Below are 26,206 nucleotides of genomic sequence, written 5' to 3'. Positions count from 1 at the left end.
CCTTTTTAATTTTATAGTTAAAGAAAAGAAAAATTCCACTGATTTCAATGGATTTTGCTTCTAAGCACATATGCTTACTACTCTTTGATTCTTATTGGTTGCACTGCATTATCCTCTGTACAATGAACTATGTTCTAAATCAATTGATAGAATTTTTAAAACACCAGTTACTCTTTTTCAAGAGATCATACATCCGTTTTGTTATATATATTTGCTCCTCCCATCTATTCAATTTCTTAGGTTAACAGTAAGCTTCCATAACATTTCTTTTGAAATAACATACATTTCCCCAAATATATCACAAGAAATACGCTGTTAGGAAAGATTTCTCTTTAAGCAATATTTTATGTTTGTGTTGCCTTTTCATTCTTTTGTTCAAATTATCCAAGATTGCAGCTTACCATACACATAAAGTTACTCTTGTATTTAAAGTGGCCCCTGCTCTGTAAGAACTCTTTATATAGCCCATATATGTCTCGAAACACCACCAAACTCTGTGATAAGTCAAATGTTTATTTCTTAAAATGCACCTTCATTGAATATAGAAGTTGCATCTGAGATTCAATGCATTTATAGGTTTGTGCTTAACAAATACTCAGTAGAATGGTTAGGGAAACTTAGTCTTTTCTGAACAATATTTAAGGAAAGCCGTTTAATTGAAACAATATATAATAAACCTTATTGAAAGGGATTGTTCTTGAAATTTAACTAAAAGATTTGAATTCTCATATTCCAGTGCTTGGAAATAAGATGCAGTGTAAAAAAATATAATGTTCCTGTTACATTACAATTTCTGTTCATTGAAATGTCCATTGCAGCAGGTTCAGTGCAACAAGTTGTCTGTAAAAGGTACAGTATCTAATTATGGCAAGGCTCAAAAATGTAGAGGTATTACATTCTGTGCAGAAAACCTAACAATAAAGCTTTGAAAAAACTGTGCCATTAGATTATTTCATATCTTAAGTAATTTCTGTAAACAAAATGTGCCTTAGGTCTGATTCTGAATCACCACCATGTTCCCATTAAGTAGAACTATAGTTCAGAAAGTTCTGTCAAGGTAATTTTTATCATAAATTTACAATAACAAGACAGCTGTTTCAATTCAAACTTTTTATAAGAATTTCATTTTTTTAAACGTAGCAGGTTGTTCTTATCTTGTGCTATATGCCAAATAGAGCACTCTATTAAAAATCATTTTTATGAAAGACAGTAGTACAGCATTGGGGGAAAAAAATCATAAAGCAGCTTCAGTACACTTAAGTGAGGTTTTTACATTTCATTTGTCAAGTTAGAATATAAAAAGCTTGAAAATCAACTTGGAAAAGCTTATTCCTCGAGAAAAAGTATAAACAATCTGAAAGTGATCAGCTAACGAAAGAACTTTATATATAGTCAAGACACGAAGGTGGATGTTACCATTACACATACCATTCCTTCCGAGATATTACAGAGCCATCTACATGTGAAACTAAGTCATCTTCATTTTCATCATAACATTCATCACCCAAGTATTTCATTCCCAGAGTTCCACTTTCATAGTAATCCATTGGTCTTTCATACCTGTCCTGGTATCTGTTAATAGTATCTACTTTGTTCCAGTCTGTTTTTTCAGTTTCTCCCATGTAGTCTTTAGTTAAGAGACTGTTCACAGGATGTTTTATTTCTTTTTTCACACTGTCAGGGTAAGAATCCACATCCTCAACCTGCAGGGTATCTATCTGGGACTCCTTTTGCATATCTGATGGTGGAATGTAGTTCTTAGCGAAGTAGTCACCACGGAACGTCCTCCTTCTCCTATACCAGACAGCTCCAACCAGGACACATACAAGTATCAGGAAAAGAGCCCCGCCCACTGCACTACCGATGATGGTGCCCCAATTGTCTTCCTGTATTTCTGGCCATGATGATGTTGGAAAAAGCTTTAGTTTTGGTTGAGTTGCTAAACCTGTGTTGCCATCAGTTGAAGGAAGCCATGGAATCGTGAATGGTGAAGTGGTAGTAGTGGGAGGATCTAATGAAAGAGCAAAGAGATACACAAGACAGAAAAGGCAGAAAATGTCAATGCAAACTATTTAAGTTAAGAGCTGATAAGAAAGCACAGTTGATGAGTAAGAAAGTGTACTTTAACATAGTTTTTCATTCTTCATTTTATTGTGAAACTGTTTACCATTGGTGGAAAATACAATTATGTACAGCTTCTGGATAATATATATATATATAGTATTAAAATAATTTAATAAGGCAATGCTTCCATATTGTTTTGTAGCAAACATGGAACAATTCCATCAGCTGAGAAGTTAGTCAATTCCTTATTATCCTAGTCAGAGTTCAAAATAAACTAATGAAAGCCCTCATGGATTATATATTCCTTAGGAAATATTAAAGAATGAAAAACTAAAAAAAGCATGCTAAGTTAGCTAAACATAATTTAAATCTTGCCTCCAAAATATAGTATGATTTATAGTCAGGATTTAGAAATCAGTGCGTTAATGGTTGGTTGGTTGTTCATTCCAATGCTTCTGATATTCTTGGTGTCTGCTTAAATAGTTAATCAAACACAAAAACTAAAACTGAACCTTAGAAATAATTCTAAAATTAAAATCATTTTTAAATTTTATATGACATGTGTAGAATGTCTACCTGACACAAAACAAAGACTTCTACTATGGGAATGTTGTTATAAGTCTAAGAAATGCATATAAATAATGTGGACTATCAGCATTGTTCATGTTTATCAGGGACTAATTGTGAAAACTGAATGCATATTTAAATTGAAGTATTGGAATTCTTTGCTATATGTAGATACTATGTTAAAAGCAAGATACAAACTAGAAAGCAATGCATATGAAGCAATAGTTCTGTTCTAATGCTATATGACAAAAGAATTTTACTTTTATTAGTCTATGACATTACCAATATATCTAGAAAAATGAGTTAAAATATACTAAACATGGTCATTTAGAGAGGTTTTTTTAAATAGTTTTCTGAGCATCAGGATATTATTAACTGTAGAAAGCTATTAGTAAGTGTTAAGAATAATGTTTAAAATACATTCAAAGATATCATTAGCAATGTAGCAAGAAAAAATATAAGCTCAATGTAGGAAACTAAGGTATTTTAATTACTGGGATGATTATAACTGAAATTAATGTATACCTAATATTTCAATTAATACAATTCATTGTTTCATTTCATTTAAGCCTATAGAGCTTATTTTTGTAATGCCTTGCTACCAAGTTAAAAATCCACAATAAGTTAAAATACATTTAGTTAAAAATTACTGTTAGGTCTACATCATATGTAACTTAATCATCATCATTATGTAACTTGTTAATTAATTATGCCCATATTAAACTGTATTAAATGAAAAATAAAACAGATGAACAGAGATACTACAGAGATAAATGAATGGATCTTTAAAAATGTTTTTAAAAATGAATGAAAACCACTGATTTCCATCACCATCTTACAACTGAAAAACAAGCAAAACTCAAACCCTAACCTTTTGCATTTTTTTTCAAACAAAAGTATCTCAAATGTTGTCTCCTTAAAAAAGTGATAAACATGATAATGATCTTATGAAAATATTTTATTAATCACATGGTTCATCATTGTTAACAGTGCGTGCACACACACACACACTATCCATATGTATGTATGTATGTATGTATGTATGTATGTATGTATGTATGTGTGTTACAACCCCTGGTATGCCCAAATATGGAAGGAAGCTCACTACTCCCTCTTTCTGTCCTTCGGATATATATATATATATATATATGTATGTATGTATGTATGTATGTATGTATACACACACACATATATATAGCCAGCTATATATATATATATAGTACAAATGTAGACTAAATGAAATAGACTATATTATTGGAGCAAGGAGATTGAAAAACTAAGTTATAACAGTCAAGACATGTCCAGGATTGAGTGCAGAACAGATCATGAACTGTTTCAACATGTTTCAACCAGAAATCATCCATTTTAAAGGAGAATATCAGAAATGGTTTCAAAGTTCTGTTCTTACTGATGGGCAGTTAAGGATCAATATGAAAAGAGGTTGTCAAAAAGCAAGAAATAAAAGAAAGCAAGATAGATGTCAGAATAGAAAGTGGAAATTGCCATGAAGAGAAGTCAAAGCTAAGTAAGAAAGAATTCAGGAAGCAACACAGCAAAACATTTCAGAGTGTTGTTAGAAAAAAAATAAGGAAAAAATGGCAATAACATTTGTAACGACATTGATTATGGAGGGAAAAAACGAGAAAAATAAGAATATTCTTCCAGAGTGGTTGCAAGATTAGGAGAAGGTTCCAGCTTCTAATTTCTTTGTTAAAGTATGCCAATGGACAGATAGTAACTGATTCAAAGAAGAACAAACTAAGATAGCAGTCTACTGAAATTCTGTATAGTAGAGATGTCAATATTCAAGATACGTTAGAAGATATTCCCTATTTATATGATCTTCTAGTAGTAGAACATGAGGTCAGATACTATTATCAAGTTGAAGGAGTAAAATTGATGGAATATGTACAAAATTACAGCAAATAACACAAAAAGAATCTATAGTTTCAAAGCATATAAAGTCCAAATCTGAAGAGTGATAGTGTCCAACAGCCTGAAAGAGATCAGTCTACACACCAATCAAAAGAGAGATTTAACATTGCGTGCAAACTATCACATAACATCCTTAATTTTACAGACTAGCAAAATAAAGTTTAGGATTAATCAATGCAAATTGGAGCCTTACATAGAAATAGAGGGGCCAGAAATTTAGGGTGGGTTTTAAAAAGACTAATATTGCTAATGGACAGTAAATAGGTCAAACCATACCAAAAAGAAGTCAATTACATGCTTCACTGATTATAGAAAGGGCTTTCAATGTATGAACCATGTAAATTGTGAAATGTCCTTAGGAAAATTGAATCCAGAAGCAAGACAAAAAGAATGCTGACACTTTTGAATTTTGGAGAAAATAAATACCAAAAGCAAAAGAGAGTATAGTGAATAGCCAATGAAACTAATACATAGATTTTAAAACACCTCAATACAAAGTTCCCACTCAAGGTACAAATAATTAGACTCAAATTATATTTTGTACACATTATGAAGAGACCCTTCTACTGAGAACTTTTTATTGCTAGGAAATAGAAAAAAAAAGTCCAGCAATAGGATGGACTTGGTTACAGTGATAATGAGCGTGTTTTTGGGAAAAGCCAGTTTGGGGAGTCATAATTCTGAAGAATGTTTATCTATATCCTTACCTCTTTTGAAATTCTTTCTATATGACCAGTAAGAGTTAACACCGGTCAAACGGTACATAATCAATCAATAAATTAGGGCATTAATACATTTAATTTACAAAGCAGTAAATAATGCCATATTTTAACAGAAGTCATAGTAATTCCCATATATAAAATATTAAAAATATATTCTGGATAACTGTGGTGGGAAAAAAAAAATAAGGGAATGGGACGAAAAAGAAAACCTCCCAGGAAAAGGTCTTAAAACTGACTTCAGAAACAAGTTTTAAAGGGGCAATTTATCAATAACAAAAAGACACTCTTGAGTTCCTTAAAAGTAACATCTATTTGTTACAAGCTTTTATGTACTGTATCTTATAAGCATCAATCACTATTCTTATTTGTCAAAAATGCATACTATTTTAAAAGCCACAAAGAATCATAATGACGAATAAAAGAATTTTTTGTTTTGTTTTTTGTTGTCAGTCTTTCAAATTGCTTTCTTTTCCAGGGAGTCACACCACAGTACATTATGCATTTATTAGGTGTCATAATTACGTTGCCTTCATCTAGCCTCTGATTCTAATAGAAACTGATAATAAACAATGGCCAGCTATCCAGTCTTTCACATCTGCCTTATAGTTCAAAATATTTAAATATTTAAAATGCATAAGTGTTAAACAATGGGGAAAGAGGTTACTGGACATTTCTGGATTGTATTTGTATGGTGAGGACTAAAGATGAATTGTTATGACGCAACAGGAACAAGCAAGACCGAGGGAGAGATTTACAAGATGTTTAACGTGTGGAAAGAACTACAACTTTTAGAAAATATTTAAGAGAAAAACACAACAAATGTGCCAGAATCCCCAAAGCCAAGAAGCAATATTTTCCCTCTTCTGCACCCTTCCCACTACCACTTATGAGTGAGCCTCTAAGTAAAAGAACTGAGAGAAACTGCTTGAATAAGGGAGGAAGTGAAACAGAAACGTATCTCTAAACAGCTCTAGTTAAAAGTTGTGTAAAACTACTATATGCCGATAGTTTTCTCACTTTATCTATTGAAAATACAAGTTTCTTACACAAGTTATTTACTTAAAAACACCACAAAAATATCCACTGCAATTTAGAAAACTAGGGGCCAGGTTAGCTAATGAACCATCTTCATTCAGTTACATCAACCCAGGCAGTGAAGACACGCGGTAGACCCATCAGCTAAATAATTCCAACTAGTGGGGTCCAGGAAGTGAGGTTTCTCAGCTGTTGCTCCTGCCCTGTGGAACATACTCCCTCCAGAGGTGAGGCAGGCCCCCTCTCTCCTGGCCTTCCGTAAAGGTGTAAAAACATGACTGATGAGCACGCAGCTATGAAGTTGATCTCCCATCTTGTAATCATTTTTTAATATACATTGCCTCTTTTAAATTTTTAAACTTTTAATATTTTATTGTATATTTCCCAGGGTTTTACATGAGAAAGATAGGCAGTTGTTAAATATGACAAATTAATTAATATATAAATAAATAGTGTGTGTTTATGAAAAGTGGTTCTGAACAGGATTCGTATTTAGGCATAAAATAGAGATAAGATTATGCAAATAATTTCTGCCATACTTAAATCTAAGATTAAAAAAGTGAAGAATACATGCTTAGTAGATAAATGGGTGGCATGCAAATTCAATAAGGCAAATAAATAAATGTGGACAACAACATACCTAGAACATGCAAATACTCCTTTTCAAAATCTTTCTTCCTTGAGATTAGCTAGCCTATCTAGGACACTTCATCATTAGGCAAACAGACTTCTGCTTAACAATTGAATTTCCCATTATTCATTATTCCCTTTCCATTCTGAGAATACTACAAATACATTCCAGAGAACCCTCTAATTTATTAGACCAGATTGGAAATGCAAAGGATATGGTGGAATTAAAATGCTGTTTTATAGGTGAAACAGTAAATATTTCCATTCTTTAAAATCTGTATTTAATATCCTATTATTATACACCAAACTTAGTAGTAACTATCTAAGGATGGATAACATACCCCAAACTCAGAATTTCATAAGTGCCACCCAAATTGAATTAACAAAAGATAAGATGCTAATCTGGGAGCATTTTCCATTAAAGTTAAGAATAACTTTATACTAGCATAACAGTATACTAGAAAAAAAATCATGTTTACTTTTTATATGTAACATTTCTGTTATCACTATCCCATAAATAATATGATTTTAAAAATTATTTGGTTTAGTTGCCAGAATTCCTAAATGATTAACACATCAGGAACTGAAACAAACATTTTGAAAACAATGTTGAAATAATTTCACAAAATTAATTTCTTTGGGTACAAGTGTTCTGCTCAATTTTTTTAAAAAAGATTTGTGCTGCACAGAGTTAAATTTCAATTAAATTGAAACACTGATTTTATTATAGATCTGTAAGAACATGTGTTAAAAAAATTAACTAAAAACCTTAATAGAAATATTAACTCTAACAAAAACTTACAGTTATAATATTATTTCTTCATTATTTCAGAAATTACCTATGAAGATATTTATCTTTCCCTCCAAATAAATTTCCAGGAGAGATTCAGAAGGAAATTAAAGTATACAATATAAAAGTAGCAGTAAACAGATGAGACAAAAAGATCATATAAAAATTAAAAAGTTAAAAGGTCACAAGAATAAATCTACTGGATTAGGTTGCCTTTGATTCAAGAAGCAGAACAGTCATTATAATCAGAATTGTTGAACAGTGAAATGTCATCACGGTAACCTAATTTCAAATTAATATGGAGGGGTAAGAGAAAGGTGGGGGGATCCCTTCCCACTCACTGTAAATAAACTGTCATTTTCTAAATTTAAATGCATGTATTGTAGCTTTTTTTTAAAGGTACAGAAAAAGTAGCCTTGCATTATTTTTATTTCCCATTTCTTTGTGAAAGAATGCTTACAGACTTTGCAGCTAATATCACAGAATAATTTTCTCTATTGATAATTTGGGTTCTTGTATCACTAATGTATTATCTCCATATTTTAAATACTAAGGACATTTCCAAGCATGGAACTGGATTCAATCATTATATCATGCATTAAGGCTGCTTCTGGCTTTCAACATTCAACAGATGTGAAAGCCTTATTTTCATCATCCCAGCAGAAGGGATGCTGTTAAAAGAGCAATGTGGATTAGGCATCTAGGGAAATATTACTTTGATTCCTTATTATTGCTATGTAAAGAGTGGAGCTACACCCCAAATGTTTTTGATGGCATCATTTGCTACATGATATTTTTAGGTCTGGCTTAGCCTTAATGGGTCTCTTTTTTGATATAATGGAAAATGATGTTGAATTGCTTCAGTCTGGTGACTTCTAAAACCCAGGGAAACTCACTCACTCCTATTATTTTATTTGTATTTTGAAATATTCATGTTTTTCTTACGTCTCACTGGGAAATAGAATAGACAACTCAATGCTGATTCCTATCAGAGCATTATTAGGGAAAACTACTAGGGAAAAATGTTAACATGGTTCAAGATTTTAAAGGATGTTATTGAACAATTATATCCAGACTTTATGGATGAAAATTCAGCACATATTTTTCTTCGTTTAACTTCCAGCTCATGCACGAAGTCACTAACTAACCTTCCAGATAGGCTGAAAAATGGTGGAAGGAACCATGCTGTTTTCATGAGACATATACCCAACTGCCTGGAATCTAAAATAAATCATTTACTTGAAGATTTAGCACAGGTTCAAATTATTTGTATATTTGCATACAGATCAACTGTATTATCTCTTTAAATATGTAAAATATTTTGAATTTTGTGCAAAATTCTGCATGTTTGGAAGTTGAAAGTCCTCTTTTTAGTGCAAAAGGCCATTCAAATATTGTTTTGAGCATAGAATAAATAGGTTTGAACTTAAAATGCTTGAAATAACCCATTTCATGCTCATGCTCATTTTCCATGCCCAATTATCTCTTTAAAGTAGGGGGCTGAAAATGAAACAGACTGGCTTGTTAGTAACTGAAACAAAGACAGAATTAACTCTTAGTACTAATATTTCCCATTTCATATTTCAAGTAGCCTTACGCTACACTAGTTTTCTACTCAAGAGTATACACACTATTTGTGATCTGCTTCTTGTGCCAGTACTGTAACGATAATTATGCCATTTTTCTGACTGTTGTTTAGAAATATACATACTTTTAAAATCACAATTAGATTGAAGTAAACCTTAAGTCACGCAAGAAGAACGCGAGTTCTTGGCATTTAATTTTATTTAATGTATAATTAATTTGGAAGTTTTGTTTTACAAGCCAATATATAAAATGTTAAGTAATTATGATACAATTTATTATTTATTTGCACTGTTTATATGCTACTTCCTATAAAACATTTTAACAAAAAAAATAGTGATTTAGTGAGGCAATACCAATTATAAATATAGGACAAAGCATTAAGCATATTTAAAATAAAAATTCTGAAAAGAAATTTGTTTTTGCGTTTCAACAGGAAGGGCTTAGGTGAAAAAAATTATGCAATAGAGACCAAATCTTGAAAAATGATTTTAAAAATGAACTATATTAGACAATACTCTGATATAACATTTAAGAAAAAATAAAATGTAAGGCAAAGGAAGGGGGGAGGGGGATAATAATCAAAGGGGAGGGGGAAAACTTACCTAATATGTAAATAGTCTTTTGATCACTTTTTTGACCAAGTGAATTGGCCACTTTACAAATGTATGTTCCAGTATAATTGTAAGACAAAGGACTGTTGAAATGCAAAGTATTGTTGGAAGGTTGTAATCCCTCAGGCCAATGTCCATCCAGCCTGAATTGTAAAATATTTAGAGCAATATGAGCATTTTGCAAATAATATTTCATTTGGAATACTGATTGTTCTCATTTTCCAGAACAGAAATATTTTCACTTTCATGAAACCAATGATTATAACCATTGAATTTTATGCTATTAACAAAAGAATTCAACAGAATCATTAGTTTGTCATGAAATAATACAGAAAAAGCAAGCTTTATTTACAAAGGTGTCTAATCACTTATATATAGAATATATAATAGGTAAATAGTATCAACGAAACATCTAAAAGTATACAAAAACATAATGTGCGTTAATGGAAATCAAACTACATATTTTTAAAAGGATCTTTATAGCTAGTTATTTACAGCTTTCATATTCTGAAATCTGTTCCTTAGCACTGCGTTTTCCCGAAATTACAACATGTCCTGATAATAAGGCCGTGCCACATTTTTCTCGTGGGCAAAAATATAAGCCCTCCCCCGCAAATAAGCCCCCTGGACAAACCCGCACTGCTCACCAACCTAGCGGTATCCCGAAGGTGCCAAGCCGTGGGAACCGAGGGGGGAGGCAAAGGTGATCGCGTTTAGTGCCTTTGGGATACCGCTAGGTTGGTGAGCAGCTCTGTGCCCAGCTGAAGAGGGGGGTTGCCGGGCAGCTGCTCTCTTGCGAGTGGGCTACCGAAGAGCCGGGCACAGCCTCATGGGTGAATGACTGTGTTGCGCTGTCGCAGCAGAGCAACACAGCAGTCATAAAGCGACCACACTCATGATCAGCCACCCGACAAACCCTCTTTCCAGCCGGACACAGCGCCATTCACTGACCTATGAGTATCGCCAAGCCATGTGCCTGTTTGCCGCCACCCGGATCCTGTGGCTTGGCGCCTTCGAAATGGCAGTGAATGGCGCTCTGCACAGCTGGAAAGGGGGATTGCGCGAGTGGCTGTTCCACTCTTGCTCGCGTGCCTCCCAGCCTCACGATGCCCTGGCCCAACTTTCTCCGCAGAGCCATGGGACTTCTGCTGCTGCCGCATGGCTTTTTCTGCGGCTTCCAAACCGAGTCTTCTGGCAGTGGCTGCTCTGGGCGTACACTCTATGGTTGTACGCTCTGCCGGAAGCTGGCCACAACCATAGAGCGTACACCCACAGCGGCCACTGCCGGAAGACTTGGTTTGGAAGCCGCAGAAAAAGCCATGGGGAGGTCCCCTGGCTCGCGCAACCTCCCTCTCCAGTCATGCAGAGCGTCATTCACTGGCATTTCGAAGGCGGCAAGGCGCAGGAGCCGTGCGACAGACGCTCACGCGGCTTGGCAATACCCCTAGGTCAGTGAATGGTGCTGTGTCCGGCTGGAAAGGGGGTTTGTCGGGTGGCTGCTCATGAGTGTGGTCGCTTCATGGCTGCTGTGTTGCGCTGCTACAACAACGCAACACAGCCATTCACCCATGAGGCTGTGAAGAGAGCAGCCGCCCGGCAACCCCAGAACAATAAACCCTCCCCTCATAATAAGGTCCAAGCCATATTTTGTGTGTAAAAAGAAAATAAGACCCTGTCTTATTTTTGGGGAAACACGGCATATGCATTTATATGCTATATTATCTAAATGATAGGAAAACATGTAACAAATATTGAAAAAAGAAGAAAACATGCTAGCAAGTCTTTCCTAGAAATCTGACATAATTTGGAACAAAGGGCAGTCATGGTTAGATGGGCTTCTGCACAATTGTGTTGCATCCATTCCTGGACCCAGGAGATCTGCTCTCAATGTGTTACCTCAGTGGCAGACCTTTTCTAGTATGGTGCCCAGATTATAGAATCTCCCTCAAGATCTATTATGCCAGCAAAGCTGGAGATCCCAGGGTTAGACAAACTTGTAATGGGCTCTGATATTATTAAGTTATTAACTTGTTTCTTGATTAATTCTGTTTTTATAGTTCCTAATTTTTCTATAAAATAGATAGATAAATGATAGATAGATAGATAGATAGATAGATAGATAGATAGATAGAGATAGATAGATGATAGATAGATAGATCTACTCCTTGGCTAATATCTGTATATAGAACATAAGAGATACAAAGATGCTTAAGCCAGATTTGAATGGACCTATGGCTAAAAGCGACTATTTGAATGTTCTAAAGTGACACTGTTATTAATTTTAAAACGTCAGGCAACGGCAGGCAACCTGAAGACACAAAGCAGGTTTTAACACTGATGTTACCAGAAAATATAAATCTGAGATCTACAGATTCAAACTACTAAATCTGACATGGAAATTTTATATCTATATATGGTTCACACACATGTATGTATGTATGTATGTATGTATGTATGTATGTATGTATGTATGATGTATATGTGTATATATATACACTAAGATTTTCTAAAAATACTGTTTTGGAATCCTTAATTAGTTGTATATGAATCGTGAACATTTTTCTATAAAGTATGAGCTACCACAATAAAATGTAATACGTAATATTTTATTTTTATTTATTCTTTAAGTCAAACGTGTGGAATCACCCACCACAGAGAGAGGAGAAAAGAGTCACCCTAGCTTGCAGTTGCTCTGTGGGAGAAAGTGGCAGAGACCAGAATATTGAAGCTTTTATCTGCCTGTTCACAAGAGAATGCAGTTAGTCTGGCAAGATTCTTGTAAATAGGAGATCAACAAGAAATAAACTATTTTAGCCTACTCTCAAAGTATTTTCTGGTTCCCTGCACATGACACAGGGTGGATATAAAATAAAGTAATTTACATCATCTATTAGGAAGATTCCACTTTATGTTTGTTTTAAACACAGTGTTTACGGTACACTTAATTAGTTTAACTTTTTAAAAATATATTATTCAAACTGAACATATATTTAAGTTATTTAGTATGTAGGCAATGTAATTATGTCAACTTTGTTGAAAATTAGTCCAGCATTTCAACATTATTGTGAACGCTATTTGTCACTTTTGATTTACTGGCTCAGAATAAGTGCCTTTTAATCTAAAGTTTTATTTCCAAATAAATATTTTTGGAAGATTCAAAATACTTTTCTCTATACAAGTAGTCCTCAACTTATGACTTCAAAGGAGCCTAAAATTTATGTTGTTAAGTGAGATACCTGTTAAGTGAATTTTGCCTGATTTTATGACCTTTCTTGCCACCATTGTGAAACATTGCAGTTGTTAAGTTAGTAACATGGTTAAGTGAATCTGACTTCTGTATTAACTTTTACTTGTCAGAAGATCACAAAAAAGGATCCCATGACCCTGGGGCACTGGAACCGTCATCAATATGAGCCAGTTGTCAAGCATCCAAATTTTGATTAAAGGACCAAGGGGATGCTGCAACAGTTCAAGAATGGTCATAATTCATTTTTTTCAATGATGCTGTAAATTCTAACAGTCATTAAATGAATTGCTCTAAATAGAGTATTACCTGTACAATATATTCTGATATAAATATACTATTATAAACTATTATTAAATTGATCTCATTGGGATAAATTTAATTGATTTTAAAAATGACTTACCGACTCCATGTAAACTCCATTGGTAGTGGATTTGCATCAGCATTACACCTGAGCAAGACATTCTCTCTTCCAATATACCAGTTTCCATCATATCCAGTTACTGTAACCTCAGGAGAATCTACAAACATACATAATTATATGCAGTTGCATAAGCCATTATGGAAGTACTTAAAATTAAGTCCAGAGTAAAATCTAAAGAACAATTTTAATGAAGAACACTTCATTTTATAATTTTAAAGGCTTATACTACTAGTACAAAATATTTTATCTGTTAACTGCCTAAATCAAACTACCTGCATCAACACTTCTAAGATAAAAACATGTAAGTTGGTTCCTAACAATTCATAACTTTTAAAAATGTGATAGATAGAATAAAGTAGATGTTTTTTGCACAGCAAATCTGATAAAAGTTGATAATGTTTTTATCAAGATCCATGATAAAAGGACCAGGTAGTAATTTTATTTTTTTCTTGTGTTGTTTTATGGATATATTAGAAATAAACCCAAAATTAGTCTGATTTTGTTTCTCTGAAAGGAAACAAGAAATAAGTTTCTTTTGATTGATAACTTATTTAGACTAATTTTTTTAAAATGCAAGAGCCAGCAGAAATAATTAGTTGTAGACAAATATGTTATCTTCAGTATATGCTGAACAGTTTTGTGTTCATTCATATGTTCCATATTGTTACTTTCAAACACAATATAACTTATGTAAACAAACATTTTGAATCAATTTCATTAACTGAACACTTTTGAGATTTATTTTAGTATGTTCAACCTGAATATTGCATCTCAAAATTTGGATAATTAGGGAATCAAAAGACAGCTGTTGATGTGCAAATTAATTCATAAGGCCTAAAACAAAATATATTCTCAAAAGCACATTAAACATGTTTAATATCAAAGCAGACAATTCCAAATTAGTCATAGCCCCTGTTATTACCAAGTTCCAATGCATCTTTATGTGCCTATAATAAAACACATATTTAAAAAGTTAACTCAATTTTTATGTAACCTAAATGTTTATGTTTTAAAGAGTCAGTTTGAAGTAGTAGTTAAGATACTGGGCTAGAAACTGGGAAAATGTTTCTTCTAGTCCCACCTAAGGTACAAAGCCACCTCAGTAACCTTGGGCCAGTTATTCTCTCTTAGTTCTAGGAAGCAGGCAATGACAAACCACTTCCAAAATATTGGCAAAAAAACTGCAGGAAATTGTCCAGGCAGTCATCAAGTATCAACATTTATTAAAAACATCAAATAATAATAATGTTTCAATATCTTTCAGATCCATTTGAAGCTGATTAAATTAAAGATTATGCTAACATTCATAACTTGAAATAGTTTTACAGAAAGAAAAGTGATGAACAGGGTTGGGCAAGCAGAGGCCCTAAAATACAAGCCTCCATTTTACAGTGCTTGAAGCCCTCTCTGAACTACAATGGCTGAAAATCAGAATAGCTATTATCATTCTAATTCATGAAATGTATGAAAGAACAGATTTGAGTTTGTATGTGCATGAATGATATATTATCCCAAACCAAGAAAAATATAGGAATTTTTTTCTCACACCCACTTGTGAGACCTGACCCATATATCATAGTACAAGTCTGTCCAAAAAAGTAGGTGTACATACCAAAACAAAATATATGCCTACTAATACATAAGTACTTACATTGAATATCAAGCACATAAAGCATTCTTATCTCTTTTTCTAAGGCTGGGTGCCTTACAATACAAGCTATACGTCTTCCTCTAGCAAAGCGAGTAGGAACAAGCTTGTACTGGCTCTGCACTGTGACTGTTTCATTTGCATATGATGTTGAAGTGGATTCCATTTCACCAAGACCACCTTCCCAGAAAACCTCTGCAGCTGGTTTTCCAGTGGCTGCAGTACAAATGGCTGCAACTGTCTGATTGGCACCATCTATTAAAGGATTTGGTCCCTTTGTTAAGCTCACAGTTGGTTCAACTACAGAAAAATAGAACAAAATAATAATCATCAAATATTTTAACTATTTTAAAAACTTTTCAAAATAGAATATGTGGAACAATTTCCAGCTTCCCAACATTCCCCCCCGACTGTAGTTTCTGTTCCACAGAAATGAACCATCTTATAAGAAATGGATGGCAAAATATTAACATTAGTTACAAGACTATGAAAAGTTACACCATTCATAATAGACCCATCTTCCTCTGAATTTATATAAAATAGAAAATGTCTTACAATATTCATATGATGATTGATATCATGGATATAACTGTGGATAAACTATAATCAATACTCTGTTTCCCTGAAAATAAGATCTCTCCGGATAATAAGCCCAATCGGGCTTTTGAGCACATGCACTAAGACCTCCCCGGATAATAAGCCTCTCTCGAAATATTGCAACACAGCAGCAGCCATGAGGTGACCACGCTTGCCGCCTCCTGCACCTCAAAAATAATAAGACCTCCCCGAAAACAAGCTAAGCGCTTATTTTGGGGGTCAAAAGAAAATAAGACCCTGTCATATTTTTGGGGAAACGCGGTAGTGCTAATTTTATTAGATATTGAAAGGTGTCTGATATGAGCCAGATTGAATTAATGAAATGTGTTTTTAAAAGACATGGATTTCTCTTATCTTTTCTTCACTAAATTACAATCTGGTATCTTCATTCTGTGGCCAGTTATCTATATCATCATTGGATTTAACTCTCAACCCTTCAAATTAAATTGTGAACTCTGACAAGGATTGTCCTTATCTCCTTTATTCTTTGATTCTTAACTTCTCCTGTTAGAAGGTGACATGGTGGCAGTTGACATTAAATATAAATTACACTTATTTGCCAGTGATATCTTGGCTACCCTTGGCAATTATATAATTAAACTTGTTGAAATACAACAATATTGTTTATATTTTGTAATATACTATTTAGAATAAATCTGTAAACGCCTTTGGGTCCAATTCTTACTATATATCATTGTAGGAGATTAAGTCTCATTTCAGGAAGTTAGAATTGTTAAGAAAAAGTCCAAGATATACTTGAAAATCTGACAGGCTAAAGCTGCTATACTCATTAAGTAACTGCAATTTGATCAAAGATGTTCTGAGGACATTAGCCTGCTGTAATATTTTAATTAACTTGTCCATCTGTATGAAATATGTAATGAAAATTAACACTGAAATAATCTTTCAAAGGTACATTTATTTTGATACAATATTCACCTTACTAATGTTAATTTTGCTGTAAAGAATTAATGGGAGTTAAATTAATGATTATCAAATTAAATATCACTGAAATTATATCAGTATATTTAGTTCTACTTAATTCAATGTTTTGTGATAAACTTTTTTTTAAAATATATTTTTATTATTTTTACATTTAAAACAATGCAATACCACGGAGTCGGAGTGACCATACATTCACATTATATACAGTAGTTTCAACCATTGACAATTAAACTACTTAATACATTGTCTATCCTTCTGTCCAATCACAATATATACATTAGTTCCAGTCTTGTCATCTTGTCTTATACCAATCATAAAATCTATTCCATACTTCAAAATATTCTGATTCCCCTTTATTTTTAAGTTCAAGAGTGAGCCTATCTGCTTCTGCACAGGCCAACACTTTTCTGATTATATCTAGCTCTGATGGTGTATTTTCTTTTTTCCAATACTGTGCATAGGTTATGCGCGCTGCAGTTAGTATATGTATAATTAGATAAAGTGTATCTTTCTTAAACCCCTCCGGTTTTATGCCTAGGAGAAAAGTTTTGTAATAAACTTTTGAAGGGAAGTGAATCCAATAATTTTATAAAATATATAGAAAATGTAAACGCTATTTTAATTACTTTCCTCTCTGGGCCCATTTGGAAAATAAACATGTAACATCTTCGAAATCACGGCGGCTATTGCCATTTAGATATATTAAAATCAGAACTACAATTTCTTGCTTTGAAAACCTGGTTATTAAAAACCTGGCTATTACAATTTGATTTTGAATCACATGAGAAGTTGACATTGTGTTATAACTTAAATCAGAAAACAGTGAAGAAATTGTTCTACCAGAATAGTCGGATTAAACAAAATAATATTTTAAATTCATTGATTTTCTTAATGTTTGTTATTTTTTTGTGAGAGGTATTTTAGGTTTAATTTGCCTATAGCCTATGTTTAGCAACATATATAATTAGAATGACACTAAATGAAAGAGTATGGCCAGGATGCTTTAGCATCTTTCAATGGACTTGCAACGTTATCTTTAACAGATGTGAGCCGAACAATACAGTAATATTTATTTGGTCAATAATCAAATTTAAAAGAACAAAAACAGAATGAAGCAAATAAATAGAACAACACACTAACAACCAGCAGAACAAATCACAGAATACAGCACTCACTATTCCAACACTATGTTAATACGATGTTTGGATGAACAACAATTGTATGAACAACCATAACATTAGTTAAGTAGAAAATAAAAATTGAAAACTATATAGCCCCTGATAACTATTAGTTAAGTTCAAAAATATTGTATCTTGTTTTCATCAGTTACACAAAATTTAGCTACTTTAACTATGCTGAACAGATGCTAACAATTCAGTTTTGTAAGTAGTAAAAAGTAGAACGAAAGTAAGCTCATCTATCATTATCTGTTCTGTAGTAGAAATAATTGAATGTCCAAGTTGGAAAATAATTGTTTCAGGTATCTAAAAATGGAGTATACTAAAGGTTGAAAAATGCAACTCATTTGAATAGAAAATGTTATTTCAGGTCTGTTGAACCTGGTCAAAAAGTGTTGGTGACTAAGAAACTAAATTTTTTAAATAATACCAAATAAAAATATTAAAATTAATTCATAATAACAATAAAGAATTTAAGTACATTTATTTTCAAATACTTCTCATGTGTACATATTACTAAACACAGGTGATGAAAGGATGGCTGCTGTCCTGATGCAGTTATGCTTCTTTTAGGATTCACTTCATTCCTTGGAGTACTTTTGCTGGGGCAAAGGTCCAATGTCTTTGCTGACCAGAGAAATATCACGGCAAATAAATGAGCATTAAACAATCTCTGATTTTAGAGTGTCAACTGTGCAAAGACATCATGCGAACGCTAACGCTGCTCTTACTCTAAACCCCAGTGGATTTGATCCAAGATATGTCATGTCGCTCATCTTTAACTTCCTTGATTGTTTTAAGTGAAAAGCAAACTACCTAATATCATACCTAATATCAAAACAAGGAGCCATTATTTCTCCTGCCAAAGTGAATAGCTTCTAGGCCAGCGATGGCGAACCTTTTTGTGGGGGGAGCACAGGGGGGTCGTGTGCAGGCGTGCCGCATCCATAATGCAATGCGCGACCCCCCAGTGTGCATGCGCGCACTACAGGCACGACCCCCCCATTTTTGCATGCTTTTTTCGCCCTCCCCAGGCTGCAGAGGCTTTATAGGAACATAGGGAGGGCGAAAACAGCCTCCCCCACCCCCGGGAAGCCCTCTAGAGGCTTCAGGGACCTTCAGGAGGCTTCCCTGAAGCCTCCGAAGTAGTCAAAACGACCCTCCAAGCAAACCAGAAGTCACTTCCGGTTTGCTCGGAGTGTTGTTTTAAGCGCTCTGAAGGCTTCAGGGACCTTCAAGAGGATTCACTGAAGCCTTCAGAGCGCTCAAAACTACCCCCCGAGTAAACTGGAAGTCACTTCCGGTTTGCTCGGAAGGTCATTTTAAGCACTCCAAAGGCTTCAGGGACCGTCAAGAGGCTTCCCTGAAGCCTTCGGAGCGCTCAAAACGACCCTCTGAGCAAACAGGAAGTCCGTTCTCAAACTTCCGGTTTGCCCGTAGGGCCGTTTTTTTGCGCTCCGGAGGCTTCAGGGAAGCACATGAAGCCTCCCGAGGGCCTCCGGGAGAGTGGGGGAGGATCCTTTCACCCTCTCCAGGCTCCTATAAAGCCTCCTGAGCCTGGGGAGGGCGAAAAATGGCTTTAAAAAAGGGTGAACTCAGCTGGCCAGTGTGCGCAAGCGCGCTGGCCAACTAACAGGGCAGGGCCTCGCGTGCCCTAACAAATGGCTCTGCGTTCCACCTGTGGCACACGTGCCATAAGTTCGCCATCACTGTTCTAGGCCCTCACATGGAATGGGCAGGATAAAGTTTAGCTCTTTCCCAATGGCTTTTTAACATTTCTGCAATAAATCTGCAAGTTCTTATATTCCTGTGTTGCCATGTATTTGTTCAAATATAGCTTTCTAACAAAAAAGCCTGAAAAATATAAAGATTCCTCATTATTCAGCACAATGAAAGCGGAGGTTCCCGAGCATGAAATATTCTTACACTCTCTGTCATCTCTGTTCTCTTGTGCCTGTTTGAATACCCCTCCACTCCCAAAGAGCATGTTGAAAGACAAAAAAGTAGGTTCAAGTAAACAGATGAGGGAGAAAGGTAGTATTTACTCAACAAACCTCTGAAAGTAAAGATCACTGCTTCCCATCTGGTCCTGCTTGTTCTATGAGCTGATTTAATATTCTGTACAACTCAGTGCTAGAGACTACTTTGCTCATGATGACATAGGCTGAAATTTCCAAGCTCTCTGAGTAGACTGGACTTAAGTCAGTGCCTGTTCCGTTGCCTCAGTCTTGGACTATCATTATGTTAGACATTCCTGGCTCTTCTCTGTTATACTGGGGTACAAATCCATTCTTTTTTTTATTTATTAAATTTTTAATAAGTTTTACAATTCTCACCCCTTCCCGCTTCCCGCCCTCCCTCCCCCCGCCCTCCCAGAGCAAAGTACAGGGTATAAACATTTAACAACCATACACTAATGTAAGCTAACTAATTTTAACATTTAACATGTTACTTTTCTTGTGCTTTAACTCCCCCTTTATTAAACTAACTTTGAATAAATTGTAATGTCCTTTATGCCTTCATTCATAAGCTAACTGAAATTTTTTAGTCCGGTATTTGTTTTGAATATAGTCAATCCATCTTGTCCAGTCCAGCTTGTACTTCTCATCCGAATGATCTTTCAAATACGCTGAAATTTTGGCCATCTCTGCTAAGTTTGCTACTTTTAACGTCCATTCTTGGGTAGTAGGCAACTCTTCCTTCTTCCAGTATTGCGCCACCAACAATCTTGCTGCTGTCGTTAGGTTCAAGATCAGGTTAGTCTCTATGACAGTACAATCTTTTTATATATTGTTACTCTGCTACTCCTCAATTTTACTGCTTATAGTCTGGTGAAAGACAGCAGGAAAACTGACTAACATAACATTGCTATGGCCTGAAGGGCTTGAGTGCTTCCTTGGCCCCTAAGAGAATCCTGACCCCTGAAGAGCTGCTAAATGCTGGAGGTTGTCACAACTGGAGCACAAGCTAACTGCTGAAGCTTGACGTCTGGTCTGCCTGTTGGGACTGATGCTGTTAGAGGATTGCCATAGTTGATATAGTTCAGTGCCTAATCTATCAAGAGGCTTGTTGACTGAAGCAAAAATTCTTTCTTGTCCCATTGTCAAAAAAAGAATAGATACAAACATTAATAGGAAATAAATATTAACATTTCAGTGCTGTTAATCAAGAGTAGATTTATCCTTCCAATGCTGTAACTTCAATGAAAAATTATTCACTAATTTCCAAATGACATAAATGCAGTAACAAATCTCATACAAATAATTAAAATATGTAATATAAATGACATTAGAGAAACAGCAAAATTTAACATAAATGTGAGTTTTAATTTATTTAATTTAATGAAAGAGAACCAAGATTTATCTTAGCATTTCAATAAAAAGTGGCAGAAAACAAAAAACACTTTCCTCATGTAGTAATTACATATACAGAAATCTTATTCAACAGCCACTTAGAAGTGCATGATGAGGCTTATGTTAAATGTATTATATGAACTTCAGTCATACATTATGAATACCTCTGCCACCATAATTAATTCTGAAAGTAGAGTAGACTATGCTTCATTGAAACTTATTAAAAATAAAAGTTTATCCCTTGAAAGTTGCCACAAGATAACCATGTGAACACCACTAGGTAGACTAAGAAAAGCAAATTTCACATGAAGGCTAAAATTACTTTTATTGAGGTTGGCTATGATAACAGAATCTTGCAAATATGATTGTGCTATCCTTCCCTTCCTTCTTTTATCTCAGTGAATTAAGATAGGCATCTGTCTAAATGGTTACCAAAATTTCACTGTTCTGGACTTTAAAGTGTTTCAGACCTTTTGTCTTAAGTAATAATTCCTGCATATCTCTATCAATAATCTCTGCATTTACTCTCTACATCAATATAGCCACCTTTTTGGAGGGGCATTATTAACAAAGTCATATATGCAGAAGTGAGTTGCTACCGGTTCGCACGAACTGTTGTGGAAATTGAGACTGGGTCGCCGAACCAGTAGGGATGGCAGGCTGGCCATACCCCCAAACCCATTCCCCGGTCATCCATGCCATTGCCAACTTTTTTTAGTCCTTTTTAAATGTTTTGCGCATACACAGAACAATTTATAGGCAGCTGTGCACACACGTGCAAGTGCAGCGAACTGGCAGTAACGCCAGCAGCAACCCATCCCTGCATATATGATATTATTAGACAATCATATATATTTTACTTAATAGAAATGCTACATATACAGTAAATATAATGAAATATTTACATGAAGAAAAAAGATATTACCCTCTTAAAAATATAAAAATCTAGAGTGAAAACACACTTGATGTGTTATGATTATCAGACTTGATAAACAGAAGAGTTACAGTTGCTTTTTCTTCAGAATTTGTACTTCTACCTAAAGTTAATCCTGCCCTTAATTGAAACTTTGATCACCACATAACTAATTTCTAGCCATTCTCATATATCTTTTTTTTAACTTAGAGACATAATTATGTCTCAGCTTTAGGGAATATTCAATAAAAATTATCCAGAACTATTTCAAACCACCTTTCAAATTATTTGACAAAGACAATTTCAGCTACCTTATTAAATAATACTGGAAGCCTAAAGACTTTCTCTGTTTGTCTACTTTGATGCTTGATACTGTAATTTACAAATCTCAGATAATATGATGAGTATATGGGTAGTCCTTGTTTAACAACTGGGGCTGCATTTCAGTCATTAAGTGAAATGGTCACTAAGTAAAACCACAGCTATGCTTATGATCTTATTTCCACTTTCCTTTGCTTTCCAGGCTTCTAAAGGTCATAAACTGATCACAAAGTTACTTTTTCATCACCTTAGTAACTGTGAATGGTTACTGTATGCGGCAGTCATTGGACAAAAAGTACACGTACATTTCTTCATCCAAAAGGCAATGACATTTAACAAGAAAATAATTTAGGATTTATTTTCTTTTACTGACTTGATCTAGGAGTTCACAGATCTAGGTCTGCCCTCACTAAGCCCCCCCAGCATTAGCACAGAGGCAGACATAGCATCATTTACTACAGAAAACCAATTGAAAAAACCAATTCACATATGGCATATTTCCTAGAGGAAGAGGTATATTGATATTTGAAAAATGGTCGAAAAATTACTACATGTATTTTATTTCCTCTTCAACACCCCGCCCCCCCCACCCTGACAGGTTGAAAAATTATAGTCACATCCACTGAAAGGGGGACCCTTGCCGCATTTTTCAGTTTTCATATTTCCAAAAAAATGTGTAATTGTTGGCAATTCTCTTAAAAAAATAAACCAGAGGCTTCCTTCTCTAGATACTATATATATTCATCATTCTGCTCCTTCACTAAAAGATCCAAATTGTGTGATGAACTGAGTACTCCTGCTGAAGTAATTTTTTCCAAATGTCCCTGCCCTGTTATCTATGCCTCTGAATAACTGCTTTGGAAGGGATATATTTGAACCTGCAATAATTGTTCTACGCTTTTCCTTCAAGAGAGTACCTCCACTGGATCTCTATTACACATAAATCAAATTTAGAAATATAAGAAGTTTTGGATTTTGTTCATGTTGTTTTGTTTTAAATTGTACTAATAAATAAATGTTATTGATTCATGGTAGTCAATTTTAATTTTGGCTTTCAAACATTTTGGATAAACAGTTATAAAATAAATATAAAATAGACATACCCAATACAGCTACAATTGTTGATGATTGGGAATACCCTAGAGGGAATGTAGCTGCTTTGCATACATATTCACCAGAATCAGAAAAGGTAACATTAATTAAGATGATAGATGAATCAGTTAGTGAGGTGTTTTTCAATAATACTCTTCCTTCATATTCTCCTTGAACAGAAAATCCATAGTCAGGATGATGAACTGCAATATTTTGAATAGTTTTCCCGTGTATCTTTTCCCACGTAATCTGTGTTAAAGTTTCGTTGATATCAATTATGCACTTCAAAGTAACATTCTTCCCCCAAACTGCTTTCACATGTGGATCAACTCTTGGTCCAGCTAAGGCACCTAAAAAAAAGAGGAGGAAAATAGGACAAAATATTAGTTAAGTTATATGTTCCACAAGTATTTTTGTAGGATGTCTTTTAATTGGTAATCCTGTTTCAGTCTTATGTGACAATTTGCTTAGACACTAGATGTATTAAATCTTTTTCTTCCTTCCCTTTGTGAGAGTTAGAAGGCCATTCAATACTAAAAATCTATGCACATCCAGAAATAAGGGGGGGGGGGGGAAGTCTTACGCACAGCTAGAAAAAAAAGGGAAGTTTATAGAAGCTCAGCAAAGATGGTACACCAGAGGAACAGCCAGGGTTTCCGAGACTCCTTTAAGATCAGGGTGGCAGCTATACAAATCTCTGCAAAGATGCTATTTTAAAGGGCAGGCATTGTGTCAGAGAAACACTTTACAGATTCCAATAGATGGCATTGTTTAATCAAAGTAACCCATATCTCTTCTGCCTGATAATATGGTGTGGGCACAAGCTCATGCCCTATGCCATGAAGGGATCTACAGGTGATAACATATCTATCTGGTCTAGTGGTTAAGGCACCAGGATAACTGGATGACCTTTGGGCTATTCTCAGGCCGCGACATTAGGCTTGTATGATAAGCTGGATGGTCAATTCCTGTTTTAACCAATGGATCAATACTTGGTTGAATTAAAAAAATGAATTATACATTTTTGGAAAATGCTAGGATGTACGTATGTATGTATGTATGTATGTATGTATGTATACATACATACATACATACAGCACACTTACATACTTGAGAACCAGTTTTGTCTAGTGATTAAGGCACCTGTTAGAAACCTGGAGACCAAAACTTAGTTAGTTCCATTTTAGGCACAAAAGCCAGCTCAGTGACTTTGGCCAATCATTCTCTCTCAGCCCACCCTACCCAGACAGGAACCCCAAAGATATTCCCTGATCATCCAGGTAATTAATTTCTTCTATTATACAAAGACTTCAAAACAATGTACTCAGTTGCTGAATTGGCATAACTGGCACTTAAAACATAGGGATATATAATTAACACACAAGTAAACTAAGGAAAGACAAATAAAACAAGATTAGAATGTTTTTGTTATACTTTTCCTCTTATTCTAAATAATTGAAAACTGAAAGTATTAAATACATTAGACAAAGGTTATATTCACTCATCTTTGTTACCGTTTAACATAACTTCACTATTTTGTAACAGACTACGTAACGCTTTAATGAAACCCTATTCTAGAAGATGTGGAATTAATCATGCAATTAATTTTAATTATATCATTTTTAATTTGGATATTATTATTACTGTTTCCCACCTTTTTGTTGAAATCATCTGAAGTTGGTCAAAGGCACATAATGGACATTGAATTTAAGAGTTTCACTATTCCTCAGTAATAAAATGAATCCTGAAGCAAGTCTTCCAGATCTCCCACTGCCCTCTTTCAAATTAATTCCAGGCATTTATCAGAGTTGTTAGGGAGAATGTATGCTCTAGTTCACGGGAGTCAAACTCGTGTCGTCACGTGACATATCACAACTTTTTCTCCTTCACTAAACCCGATTTGGCCAGTACGTGAGGCATCTGGCCCACGGGTTTGACACTCCTGCTCTAGTTTTTGGGAGTTCTAATTTCAGTATTTAAAACAATAAAACTCCTTCTAACTAAGAAGGAACGATTTGAGGTGAATGTGAATACTGCTTATATGCAAACATCCATTCCTGAGTGAACATGTTTACTTGGCATTTCTGAGCTTGACATGAAGATCTAGCATGAGAGGATCTGAACGTTAGGCTTGAAATATGCTTATCATACGTGTAAACATAAAAAGATGTATCTTTAAACCACGTATTTAGTAAATGTTCAAAGTTACAACAGCACTGAAAAAAGTGACTTATGATTATTTTTCATACTTACAACTTTTGCAGCATCCTCATGGTCACATGATCAAAATTTGGATGCCTGGCAACTAGTTTATGACGTTTGCATGTCATGTGGTCACTGTTTGTGACCTTCTGACAAGCAAAGTCAATAGGGAAGCCAGATTCATTTAACAACAGTATTACTATTTTAACAACTGCAGTGACTCACTTAACAATTGTGGTAAGAAAAGCTGTAAAAACTCACTTAACAAATGTCTCGCTTAGCAACAGAAACTTTGGGCACAATTGTGTTCATATGTCAAGAAATGTACTATTATGTGCTTTACAGAGC

The 26,206-nt window shown here is 34.5% G+C and overlaps 1 protein-coding gene across 3 annotated transcripts in view; it reads right to left on the bottom strand.

Moving 5' to 3' along the window:
* Positions 1–26,206, bottom strand: part of NECTIN3 (nectin cell adhesion molecule 3) — a 73,381-nt gene that overhangs the window by 10,249 nt on the left and 36,926 nt on the right. For 2 of the 3 annotated variants that reach the window (XM_081950761.1, XM_081950762.1), the window contains exons 2-5: positions 23,668–24,006; positions 15,261–15,557; positions 13,589–13,706; positions 9,933–10,084 (exon numbers count right to left, since the gene is read on the bottom strand). In XM_081950761.1, the coding sequence (XP_081806887.1) occupies positions 9,933–10,084; positions 13,589–13,706; positions 15,261–15,557; positions 23,668–24,006 (906 nt within the window). Of the gene's footprint in view, positions 1–703; positions 2,012–9,932; positions 10,085–13,588; positions 13,707–15,260; positions 15,558–23,667; positions 24,007–26,206 lie in introns of those variants that run through there. The other variant, XM_081950760.1, reaches the window with a different exon arrangement.

The sequence above is a fragment of the Natrix helvetica genome (assembly GCF_964273705.1).
Source record: "Natrix helvetica genome assembly, chromosome: 4".
In the NCBI taxonomy this organism is placed as follows: domain Eukaryota; kingdom Metazoa; phylum Chordata; class Lepidosauria; order Squamata; family Natricidae; genus Natrix; species Natrix helvetica.
This window is presented reverse-complemented; position numbering and strand designations above follow the sequence as displayed.